The sequence below is a fragment of the Rutilus rutilus genome (genome assembly GCF_951802725.1).
Source record: "Rutilus rutilus genome assembly, chromosome: 11".
NCBI classification, from domain to species: Eukaryota; Metazoa; Chordata; class Actinopteri; order Cypriniformes; family Leuciscidae; genus Rutilus; species Rutilus rutilus.
The window spans coordinates 39,512,081-39,525,233 of NC_140216.1; the positions used below are offsets into that span (position 1 = coordinate 39,512,081).

The 13,153-nt window shown below is 41.2% G+C and overlaps 1 protein-coding gene across 8 annotated transcripts in view; it reads left to right on the forward strand.

Moving 5' to 3' along the window:
- The window catches only part of LOC311300254 (NLR family CARD domain-containing protein 3-like), a 45,119-nt gene that overhangs the window by 15,145 nt on the left and 16,821 nt on the right, over positions 1 to 13,153 (forward strand). For 7 of the 8 annotated variants that reach the window (XR_014629249.1, XR_014629250.1, XR_014629251.1 and 4 more), the window contains 6 exons: positions 3,644 to 3,703; positions 3,822 to 5,591; positions 5,767 to 5,940; positions 7,310 to 7,483; positions 10,326 to 10,499; positions 10,819 to 10,991. Coding sequence is in view for 1 of the 8 variants with exons in the window: in XM_084424420.1 (XP_084280546.1) it covers positions 3,644 to 3,703; positions 3,822 to 5,591; positions 5,767 to 5,940; positions 7,310 to 7,483; positions 10,326 to 10,499; positions 10,819 to 10,991 (2,525 nt within the window). In the remaining 7 variants the exon portion in view is untranslated. The remainder of the gene's footprint in view (positions 1 to 3,643; positions 3,704 to 3,821; positions 5,592 to 5,766; positions 5,941 to 7,309; positions 7,484 to 10,325; positions 10,500 to 10,818; positions 10,992 to 13,153) is intronic. The other variant, XR_014629252.1, reaches the window with a different exon arrangement.

A 13,153-nucleotide genomic window follows, 5' to 3' on the forward strand; every position in this document is an offset into this window, starting at 1 on the left:
ACCGCTCGTATATGCTCTGGAGAGCAGAAACAGCAGCGTAGTGGACATCGTCGCTGTTCTCGGGTCCACCAAACCCTCCGGAGGGTTTCAGGGGTTTCACAATTTGCTCCAGGAGGTAGGTTTGGTGGACCTAACGGTGAGGACGCTGACGAGGAAAGCGTAGGCCGTATAAGCCTCGGCCTCGAGTGGTGGTCGCTGTCTGACGAGCCCGCGCTGTACAGCCCGGCGCGAGGTTCACCCTCGCCCGCACCTAATCTGTGATTTATTTTTGTTTTGATAATAAATGGAGCTGCAGCCTTCAAAAATGAAACCTGTCCTGTGATTTTTTTTTATACACTAAATTGTGTTTGTTGTCTTTACATTAGATTAATAATGTTTCATATAATCTAGAATAGATATGGAATAAATAGCATTCAATACAAAATGAGTATCTCTCATATATTGAAATCGAGTTTTATGTTTTTATTTGCTTTATTGTGCATTTTTAGTCATATTACAAAATAATTTATTGAGGCCAAACATAAAATAACATTATAAACTGTCACTTCACCACGTGACAGCAGCATGCAAGCAGGCTCCTGATTGGTTAACGCGGCGCGAATTGACGCAGAAGTTCAGATTTTTCAACTCGGGCGGCAGACGCGAATTCGCGTCAAACGCGTGAATGCACAAATAGCACTAATAAAATCATTCGCGCGTAACGCGCTTAACGCGCCAGACGCTCAATTCGCGTCATTCGCGCGAACGAGGCGAATTCGCGTCTACCGCGCCGCGCTAAACGCCTCATTCGTGCCGCAGGAATTTTTTACGCGCGTAACGCGTCTTTGCATTGACTTAACATTGAAATCACTCGCGCCTGACGCGCTATTCGCGTTCGGTGTGAACGCACCATAAGAGCTGCGCGCGCCCTGTTGAACTGTCGTCGGCAGTCTGTGTTGTATCATGTGCACCTCGAACACCCGTATGCGGGTTATTTCAGTTTGATGCTCATTCTTATCCTACTTTTGTTTATCAAGTAAAGATGTGGATGGTAGAACGGGTGACAGACAGTTACACGAGTTCGACTGGGGAATAAAGTGCAAGTTGTGAGATGCCAATCGCCTCCGTGAGTCTGTCTGGCTCTCGGTAATAACTTCATCTGTGAGCTATCCCTATTTCTCCTCCTGACAGAACGCGTTACAAAGCGTCGGACATCGAACAGGCACAGATAACATCTGAAGATGTCTACTAGTCCATCAACATGAACGATATTTACTCGAGTCTGACTCCTTGCTCGGTCAGTCTGCCGTTTCCTTTCTTTCGTCCTCAGACAAAGCTTTCCTAGCTTTGTGTGCAGTGCCGTAAAGCAATTTGTTACATCGCGATACTTCCTGACGCGACCCGCTGGCCCAAAGTTGCGAGGGTGGTTTTTCCGCTCACAGGCGCTCGGGGGATGCGCGACGACCACCATTCAACCCGAAACAAGTCATATAACTATTCCAATGACTCCGAAGCTGTTCGGTTAAGGTAAAAAAGTTACTTAGTGCACCTTTAAAGGGGTGGTATAATGCCCTTTTCACAAGATGTAAAATAAGTCTGATGTCCCCAGAGTGTGTTTGTGGAGTTTTAGCTCAAAATACCACACAGAGATTTTTATATAGCATGTTAAAGCATTATACTCCGCAAATGATGTATTATCTGACCAATCACAGCCCTTGTGGTCTGCGTCGCCTCGACGCGTAGTTACAATTTTTTGGAGGTGCACGTCGAGCTACGGCGGAGGGGGCGGAGAGGTGTTCGCGTCGACGCAGAAGGGTCTGTGGGGGTACGCCGTCGATTCAACGCAGAAGCATAAAACAGGCTTTACACTGTCTGGGATTTGTCGTGTCGCGTCAGAGCATCCAGTGTAGGTAATGGGGTCTGTCTTTTGTTGGTTCGCGACGTTCGTGTCTGGCCCGGGGAAGAGACGGAATTCACTTCACCGAGAGAGAGAGATCAGCAAGCAAGGTAAAAAAAACAAAAAAACATTCTGTGTGTGTTGACAGGATTGTGCCCAGTTTAACCTATGTTATAACGTTAACGTTAGCATAACGTTAACGTTAGCCTAACGTTACTCGTCGTCAACATGGCGGTAACGAACTTTACCATGGTAAACTAAGCTAACGTTTCATTTTACACACTTTGTTAGATTATTGAATTGTCGAGTTAAAATATGCCAACGAGCAACACGTTTACAATGTAAACTGCGTTGCTTTTACAAGCGTTGATTGTTTATTACTGCGTTGCAAATAGAGAATTTCTATTACCCTATAATATAATTTCTATTAAATACTCTGACAAATAAAATAATTTGTTAAACTCAAACTTCAGATTTACTGGGGCACAGCAGATTTATACTGGGGCACGTGCCCCAGTAAAAGGTGTCTAGCGACGCCCCTGGTTTACATTAACAATAAATGTGAATAAACTAATGTGAAATTCTGTTTATAGCCTAATAAGGCAAATTAAAATAGCCCCACATCATCACATAGCCTTCACCATACCTAGAGATTGGCATGGTTTTATTTCAGTTAGCCTAATAGCTAGTTTGATTTGCATTGAGAGATGATTTTATGGAAAGTACCCCATTTTAATTCCAAAGGCCAAGGGAACTTTATCAGGATGCATAGTATCCTAATTTTTTTTTTTTTAATACTTAAAAATAAAAATCTGCCTGCCTCTATGGGAATTTTACATAGGGGTGTCCAAACTTATGCACCCTGTATTTTAAGGAAGAACATTTATTTATTTACGATGCATTATTCATTCACAAAGAAAATTGGTGTCCTTAAAGGTTGGATTTTTCCTAATTTTTTTAAATTAAGGCATTAAGTTCAGTTTCCAAAAGATGACTTTTTATTCCTCTTTTTAGTCAACTTTAGTATGGGTGTCTAAACTTATGCATAGCACTGTATATACAGTGAATAAGTAGGCTACAATGATCTGATTAAACTTGTGTTTTCTCGAGCTGATATGGGGGGCGTTCACAGGTTTGCCTCAGACATTTGCGTTTGAATAGCACGTGCTCTCCGTGGGCGGGGTCACATTACATTTGAATGAGCTCTAATTAGCTCAACTGGAATCGCTCTCTTTTAATACAGATTTCACAAGATGAGAATATTTGTTTTTTATATAAATTACTTCATTTAAAAGAAGAGAATTCAAGCTTCATGCCTGTGCGTCTGTATGCCTGTTTGACTGAGTATTCGCTGAGTTACAGTTCATTTTCGGATGCGTTTCAGAATGGACTACACTGACAGAGAAAAAGCAGAACTCACATCATGTTTATTTTTCTTTATTTGGCAAAAAGCACAACACTTTGTTTTTATTGTGAGTATACACAAAAATAATACACATTTAACAGAATCGATTGATGTATGAAACTTGTTTGTAATATCAAAGTCAACAGAGCAAAATTAATCTTGTTTGAACTGATAAAAAAAAAAGCGAGCCTATCGCGCCGACTCGATTGTCGACCCCAGGGGGTTAAAGTGTTAACAGGAGCGTTGAGGAGTTCATTGGCACCGCTCTATCTGGCTCTATATGAACACTATATAAATTCTTGTCTCTGTTTTCTCGACTCTGTTGTATTGTCTCTGTTCTCTCCGTGTTTGTCTATAATTAGTGAACAGTCTACGGACACTCAAGGAACATTTAGGGGAAGACATATATCATCTAATCTGAGGTACAACATTTCTGTCTAGACATAAAGATATTTTACTATCACTTTTACTAATTTCTTCTTTTCTTTCTTTCATTTCTTCTAATTATTCTTTCATTCATGATTCTCAACTGGTCCAAAGCACATTCAAATCAAACCTGCTGAAGAAGTTTCAGTGTCTGTGTGAAGGAACAGCAAAGCAGGGAAACCAAACACTCCTGAATGAGATCTTCACAGAGCTCTACATCACAGAGAGTGAAAGTGGAGAGATCAATAATGAGCATGAGGTGAGACAGATTGAGACACAATCCAGGAGAGCAGAAACAGAGGACACACCAATCAAATGCAATGACATCTTTAGACCTTTACCTGGACAAGACAAACCCATCAGAACTGTGCTGACAAAGGGAGTCGCTGGCATTGGAAAAACAGTCTCTGTGCAGAAGTTCATTGTGGACTGGGCTGAAGGGAAAGAGAATCAGGACGTCCAGCTCATATTTCCACTTCCTTTCAGAAAGATCAACTTGATGAAGGACAAAACACTCAGTCTTTCAGATCTTCTTCATGTCTTTTTCCCTGAAACAAAAGAAAGAGAAATATCCAGTGATAAATATAAAGTGTTGTTCATCTTTGATGGTCTGGATGAGTGTCGTCTGTCTCTGAACTTTAAGAGTGAAGTGAAACTGTGTGATATATCTGAACCAGCCTCAGTGGACAAGCTGCTGATGAACCTCATTGAGGGGAATCTGCTTCCCTGTGCTCTCATCTGGATCACCTCCAGACCAGCAGCAGCGGATCTCGTCCCCTCTGAGTGTGTCCATCGAGTGACAGAGGTACGAGGCTTCAGTGAGCCACAGAAGGAGGAATACTTCAGGAAGAGAATCAGTGATCAGAGTCTGGCCAATACAATCATCACACACCTGAAGTCCTCGAGGAGCCTCCACATCATGTGCCACATCCCAGTGTTCTGCTGGATCTCAGCCACTGTTCTAGAGGAGATGTTGAGTGAAGCAGAGAGAGGAGAGATTCCCAAGACTCTCACTCAGATGTACACACAATTCCTGATCATTCAGACCAACATCAAACATGAGAAGGACTATAAGAAGAGAGTGAAAGCTGAAGACATGATTCTCAAACTGGGGAAACTGGCTTTCCAGCAGCTTGTGAAAGGCAACCTGATCTTCTATGAGGAAGACCTGAGAGAGTGTGGCATTGATGTGACAGAAGCATCAGTGTACTCAGGATTGTGCACTCAGATCTTCAGAGAGGAGTTGGGCTTGTATCAGGGGAAAGTCTTCTGCTTTGTTCATCTGAGCATCCAGGAACATCTAGCAGCTCTATATGCACACATTTACTTTACAAATGAGAACAGAAATGTGTTTGACAAAACCAGACAACGTTTATTTTCTAAAATCTTAAACCAGAAGAAATATCACTCATTATCTAAGCTGCATCAGAGAGCTGTGGATGAGGCTTTACAGAGTAAGAATGGACATCTGGACCTTTTCCTGCGTTTCCTTCTGGGTCTCTCATTGGAGTCCAATCAGACTCTCTTACGAGAACTACTGACACAGACTGGAAGCTGCTCCTACAACAAAGAGGAAACAGTTCAGAAGATCAAACAGAAGATCAGGAAGAATCGCTCTCCAGAGAGATCCATCAATCTGTTCCACTGTCTGAATGAACTGGGTGATGATTCTCTGATGCAGGAGATTCAACGTTATCTGACATCTGGAGAAATAGGAAGAACCAAACTCTCCTCTTCACAGTGGTCAGCTCTGGTTTATGTGTTGCTGACATCAGAGCAGAAGATGGATGTTTTTTATCTAAATCAGTTTATTGGAGCACGAAATACTACAGATAAAGTTCTTCAGAAGCTGATTCCTGTGGTTAAAGTATCCAGATCAGTTCAGTAAGTCACTCTGACAACAATCATTACACTGATAAAACATGATCATATTTATGAGTTTAGCACGTGTTTTAGTACCTAAGGAATACTGTAAAAGGAGAAATTCATATATATATCATATCATTTATATCAGTGTTTCCTGAACTGAGAGACTGAAGAGTGTCATTGTTCTCTACAGGTTGAGTGGTTGTGGTGTTAGATATAAAGGTTGTGCTGCTCTGACTTCAGCTCTGAGATCAAACCCCTCACACCTGAGAGAACTGAATCTGTCATGGAATAAAGTAGGAGATTCTGGAGTCGAGCAGCTTTCTGATCTACTGAAGGATCCTCGCTGTAAACTGGAGATGCTGAGGTAAGATTGTATAAATGTCTCATATGGTAAATAATGATTGTGTTACAGATCTGCCTGGCTCTCACTCCAGCCAATCACAGCGCACTCCCTCACCTGAGTTCTAATCACACACACCTGCACCTCATCATCACCCTCATCACTTCCACTATTTAGACACACACTTCACCACAGTTCATTGTCCAGTCTGGTTTGTATGAAGAGGACTACTTACCCTGCCTCAGTGACTACTACCTGATATCTCCAGCGATCCTTCTCCAGTCTCGTCTCCATTCTCCTCCGTGTCTCCAAGTCTAGTGTTGTTCAGAGTTCCAGCCTTCACTGCATCATCTACCAGTCATCACACCCGTCAGAAGAAACATGCTATTCACTGCCAGCATCCCGCTCTCCAAAGTATCATTGCACTTTCCACTTTCCTGCTTTCAGTTCATCTGCTCAGTTGTTGTCTCAATAAACTCCCTATTAACTTCAGTCTCCTTCTCTTGAGTCTGCTTCCGTAACAGATTGCCATACAAAAAAATCTACTGTGAAATTACTAATGGGAATGTTGCTTTTATTTTCATTAGATTCTTTCCAATGTGTCTGACATCATTTTACAATATTAATGATTAAACATGACTGGATGATGTAAAGATGTGACAACCGTGTTCATATACAGATATGTTGATGATTTTGGGTATTGCATAAAAAATAATATTCGGTTACACTTTATTTTAAGGTGTCATTGTTACAGTGTAATTATATATTTAAGTACTGAGTAATATTAAGCAACTACATGTACTTAGTATAGGATAAGGGTAGGATTAGGATTTGGTTGAGGGATAGTTATGTGTAATTATGCATAATTTACCTGTTATTACTATGGTAAGTTCATGTAACATATCGTCACCTTCCTAAAATAATTGCCTAAGTCATTTTTTGACAAAAATGATTTTTTTGCATATTAGTCATCTCCTCATGATGCTGGCCACCTCTGGTAAAATCCCCACATCCTCAGTTGAACAGATCATGCAGTTCTACCCCTGCAGTGTAATGGCCTATGTCAAGAGTGTGACTTAGGCCGTTTTATTTGGCCTAAGTCAAAAGATTTTACAAGCAATTTAAAAATTTTAAAAGGCAATTTTACAAGCTTTTCAAGATGGGATCTCCTCTTTTTTGTGTTTTCTGAGAAACCTGAAAAATGACTTAGGCAATTATTTTAGGAAGGTGACAATATGTAACAAGGACACTGTTAAATAAAGTATTACCGAATATTCTTGCAATTTTTTTTATCAAATGGTGCCGTGGATTAAGTCTCTGATTGTGAAGTTCCTGCTTATCTGAGCTGTAGATCCTGAACTGAGAGACTGAAGAGTGTCATTGTTCTCTACAGGTTATGGGATTGTGGTGTTACAGATGAAGGTCGTGCTGCTCTGACTTCAGCTCTGAGATCAAACCCCTCACACCTGAGAGGACTGGATCTGACATTGAATAAAGTAGGAGATTCTGGAGTCAAGCAGCTTTCTGATCTACTGCAGGATCCTCGCTGTAAACTGGAGAAACTCTGGTAAGATTTTATAAAATGTCTCATATGGTAAATAATGATTGTGTTACAGATCTGCCAGGCTCTCACTCCAGCCAATCACAGTGCACTCCCTCACCTGAGTTCTAATCACACACACCTGCACCTCATCATCACCCTCATCACTGCCACTATTTAGACACACACTTCACAGTTCATTGTCCGGTCTCGTTTGTATGAAGAGGACTACTTACCCTGCCTTAGCGACTACTAGTGATGGGCAGATCGAGGCATCCTGAAACACTGAAACAGTTGAAGCAAATGTGCCATATTGTGTCGAGGCTTTGAAACAATCCGACACCCATCTCAACGGTGACACCTAGTGGTCACTTGCAGGTGTTGATCTGAAACAACCTTGACAACAAGCCATTCAAAAATGTGGTGTTTTTTTTATTATTGTATTTTTTATTATGTGAAGCTTGTAACCTGTGGCTTCTCACTGTGCATAATGTTATTTTGGTCATGAAAAATTAATATTAATAAAAGAAATCAAGCCACAATGTCTTACTTTTTTATAGATTTTTATTGAAAAATATAAATTTCTCTGCTGTAGAAGGACTTAGCCTACTTTTTTTTACAGATAATTTCTCCAGCCTTTGAAAAGATCCTCTCACAAGGGACACTTGTTGCTGGCATGCAAATATATTTTTTTAGCAAGGACATACAAATGAGGAAAGATTACTGCGCTCTCTTTCCAGTAAGTTAGGGGATCATGAGTTCTGGGCAAAAATGCATCGTTGAGGTATTTTTTCACTTCCACTGTGGTATCAGCTGTAGCATTGTGTATCATCTGGGTTTCACGGATACGATTATCAAAAAATGTTCCCATAAACTGTCCTGTGTTGATGTTGATGATGGTGGGCCTGATGTTCAGACCTTCAGAATGTTCTGACTTAGTGTGCTATATCTTTTCTAACTGATTTGACTTACAGTTTTCCTAAAAATTTATATTAAACATCATAAAAATCCCATTGATCTATCTTATCTATCTATCTAGGCTACGTATATACTGTATCTATTAATCTATCTGTGTGTGTGTGTATATATATATATATATATATATATATATATATATATATATATATATATATATATATATATATATATATATATGTATATATGTATACTCTGTCTGTCTCTAGCCTATCAGTCAATGTTTAAATTTAAATGTAAGCCTAAATATAACTAAACAAATCGCACTATAAATGTCACTATATCATGAAAAATCCGCTATCTCAAAATCAAACTCATCTCACAAAAACCCACGAGGTCAATATGCGTTGATTTCACTTTTATACAGATGTGCGATTGTGTGGTCTGTTCCAGACCGTGTCAATCAAACGCTGATTCGGTGGGCCACACCTGATGAAACACTTAGTGAAACACTTCGAGGCTTCGTTTGGCCATAGTCACGTGACATGGGTGTTTTGAATCCCGCTTCGGATCAGTGTTTTGAAACATCTGCGCTTCGGGATCTCGCAAAGCTTCGGAACAACTGTTTCGTGTCAGCCATCCCTAGTGACTACTACCTGATATCTCCAGCGACCCTTCTCCAGTCTCCATTCTCCTCTGTGTCTCCAAGTCTAGTGTTGTTCAGAGTTCCAGCATTGACTGCATCATCTCCCAGTCATCACACCCGTCAGAAGAAACACACTATTCACTGCAAGCATCCCGCTCTCCAAAGTATCATTGCACTTTCCACTTTTCTGCTTTCAGTTCATCCACTCCCTATTAACTTCAATCTCCTTCTCTTGAGTCTGCTTCCGTAACAGATTGCCATACAAAAAATCTACTGTGAAATTACTAATGGGAATGTTGCTTTTATTTTCATTAGATTCTTTCCAATGTGTCTGACATCATTTTACAATATTAATGATTAAACATGACTGGATGATGTAAAGATGTGACAACCTTGTTCATTTACAGATATGTTGATGATTTTGGGTACTTGCATAAAAAAATATATATTTGGTTACACTTTATTTTAAGGTGTCATTGTTACAGTGTAATTATATATTTTAAGTACTGAGTAATATTAAGCAACCACATGTACTTAGTATAGGATAAGGGTAGGATTAGGATTTGGTTGAGGGATAATTACGTGCAATTATGCATAATTTACCTGTTATTACTATGGTAAGTTCATGTAACATATTGTCACGGTGCGCTCCACAACGCCTCCTCCTGGTCCCTCTAGATCACTCTCCCCTGAGTTCTAGGTCCCATCACACTCATCACCTACCATCCCTGTTTGATCCTCATTATCACTGCCACCTGTTCTCACTCAGCTTCCTTTATCTAGACCTTGCTTCTCTTTGTTCCCTGCGAAGTCTTGTTTCTGCCACGGAATACAACTCTGAGCAATCTCCTGGTTATTTCCTAGAATTCCTGGTTTCTCGATCCTAGCCCGTTTCCAAGGACACTTGTATGAACGTTTGCTGCCTGCCCCGATGTACCATCACGATGTACCATCACAAGGATTTTGGAAATATATTATGAAGGTTGAAAAGTTACTTAGTGTTACTTTAACACGCCAGACGCTCAATTCGCGCAAACTTGACATGCGAATGAGGCGTATTCGCGTCTACCCGCCGCGCTCTACACCTCATTCACCCCGCAGGGATTTTTTACGCGCGTAACGCGTCTTTGCATTGACTTAACATTGAAATTACTCGCGCCTGACGCGCTATTCGCATCCGGTGTGAACGCACCATTAGACTGGACCTGTTAATGGTGCCGTGGATTAAGTCTCTGATTGTGAAGTTCCTGCTTATCTGAGCTGTAGATCCTGAACTGAGAGACTGAAGAGTGTCATTGTTCTCTACAGGTTGAGGAATTGTGGTGTTACAGATGAAGGTTGTGCTGCTCTGACTTCAGCTCTGAGATCAAACCCCTCACACCTGAGAGAACTGGATCTGTCTGATAATAAAGTCGGAGATTCTGGAGTCAAGCAGCTTTCAGATCTACTGCAGGATCCTCACTGTAAACTGGAGATACTCGAGTAAGATTTTATAAAAGTCTCAATGTCGTCTGGTTTTCTCCTGTGGTGAATAATCAATGATTTACAAAAATAATATATACAAAAAAGTGTACTATCAATTAGCTGAAAATGATGTTTAATCTTCAGTGGATTCTTTCCAAAGCTTCTGAGGTCATTTTACTTTTGATAGTTTTACAAGTCAAAAACATGATTGGATGCCGTGAAGAGGTGACAACTGCTTTCATATATAAATCTGTTGAGGAGAAATTCATATATATCATATCATTTATATCAGTGTTTCCTGAACTGAGAGACTGAAGAGTATCATTGTTCTCTACAGGTTGGAGTATTGTGGTGTTACAGATGAAGGTTGTGCTGCTCTGACTTCAGCTCTGAGATCAAACCCCTCACACCTGAGAATACTGGATCTGTCATGGAATAATCTAAGCAACTCAGATGTGAACCCGCTCTTTGATCTGAGGAAAGATCCACATTATAAACTGGAGACGTTGAGTAAGAAGTGATTATTACAACTGTTCATATTTTAATTGAAAGTTTTTATAATTGAAATTTTGTTTAGTTTCCTTGTGATGGTGAATTAGACACTATAAACATGTTTAATAAGAGTTTGATTAATTAATTTATCTTATAATAGTTTATAGCAACAATTAAATATCTTTAAGTTTCTTTTTATTTCAAACAATTCAATACTTTGCTTTTATCATTGTTTTTTTTTGTCCCTAAATTATGTATTTTTAGAGACTATAAATTGCAATAAAAGATAATGGTAAATATTTATCACTATAGTTCCCCTTCAGGGACTACCGCTGCGTGTAATCGCAGTGGAAATGCCTCCAGAAAAATCAGTCCAATGACGAGACTGAGCGTCACAGCGAGTGACGTCATTGACCAGGAAACTATAAAGCACCCCTGAATACACAAGCAAAACAGCTTTTTGTTACTTCAGCAGCTCTCTGTGTGTGTTTGAATCAGCAAAGAAATATTGTGTGTTTGTCTGTTTTTTAGTGTGACTAGGCTTTTCATATATAAAAAAAAAACAATATGAGTGAAGTTAAAATGACGAGCGAGCAACAATATAGGCAGTGTGTTCCCCCCTGTACTCGTTATATCACAGGTGGGGATTCACATCAACTGTGTGTTGCTTGTTTAGGAGTGCAGCATGCCCAGTCAGTTCTTGAGGGGGTTTATTGTGAGCATTGCGAGCACTTTCCATTAAGAACGCTGCGCTGGTGGCGATCGCTCTTTGAGGAGGGCGGTTCGCTGCGCGCTCACCACGGCCCGGGTCCCGCTTCTGTCGAGGCAGAGCGGCGGCGTCTGTCGTGGGGTTCGCAAATGGATCTCACCGCGGGGTTTGAGATGGGCCCCGCCCTATCTCAACCTTCACCGGTGAGACCCAGTGCCTCTATCCAGGCTCTGGAAGCACGCTCTGCGGTTACTTCCGACCCGGATGAGGCACGTGATGTTCAAGTCCTTCAGCTATCCAGTTCTGAGGAGCTGGATGTTGAAAGTCTTGCAACAGATGAGACTGGAGACTCGTCATTCCAGCAACCTGCTGAAGATGAGCTTATGAATGTTTTATCTCGTGCTGTTGAGAAGCTCAGCATTGATTGGCCAGTTGATAGGCAGGAGTCTAAACATAAAAGCAAACTTGATGAGAGATTTCTGCCGTCACATTCTCAGCCTTCTCGCCGGTGCTTACCGTTCTTCCCAGATCTTCACACTGAGGTGTCGAAGACCTGGGCTAGACCGGTTTCTAGTACAATTTATACCTACCAATCTAACGTTTACGGTAATATTATGGGAGCTAAAGCATTAGGTTATGTGACGATGCCGAGGGCGGAGGAGACGCTTGCGAGCTATCTCTCTCCCGAATCGGCATCGTCGCTTAAAGCACCGGCCCTTCCCACCAGACCATTAAAAAATACGTCCGCGCTGGTGGGAAAGGCATACTCAGCGGCGGGTCAGGCGGCTGCGTGCTTGCATACGATGGCTATCATGCAGGCATATCAGGCCGATCTGCTCAAGGAAGTGAGTGAGGGGGGAGAAATTTCAGCTCAAACTATAAATGAGCTCAGACAGACAGCTGATTTAACTCTCCGGGCCACCAAGGAGACCGCTAAATCCATCGGCCGGTCTATGGATAGGCCCAGCTCGCCCTATCCCTCCTGTGAGAACTCTTCGGTCTCTAACACAACGTCAGGGCCCACACCCTCCTCCTTCTGCTCGAGGTGAACCAAAAACAACTGATACCAGCTCTCAGTGATATGTGTCGGGTCCCCGTTTTGAAAACAGAAACTTTCTCAAATGTTTACAGAACAAGCGGGAACCCAGTGTGCCTGTATCTTCCTCTATTGCTGTTCTATTACAAGATAGAAAGTCTAAGGCCTTCAATAGCCGTACAGCAAACCTAACTAATCTGGTGCCTCTTACACGTCAAACTAAGATTGCTGTGGGGAAAAGTAAGACTGTGAAGTTAGGACTCTTAAACATCCGCTCACTTAAAAATAAATCACTTCTAGTCAACGACTTAATAACCACAAACAATCTGGATTTTATTCTTCTAAATGAAACCTGGCTAGAAGACAGCTACAGTGCAACAATCCTCAATGAAACAGCCCCTCCTAACTTTACTTTTATGAGTGTCTGCAGAGCTG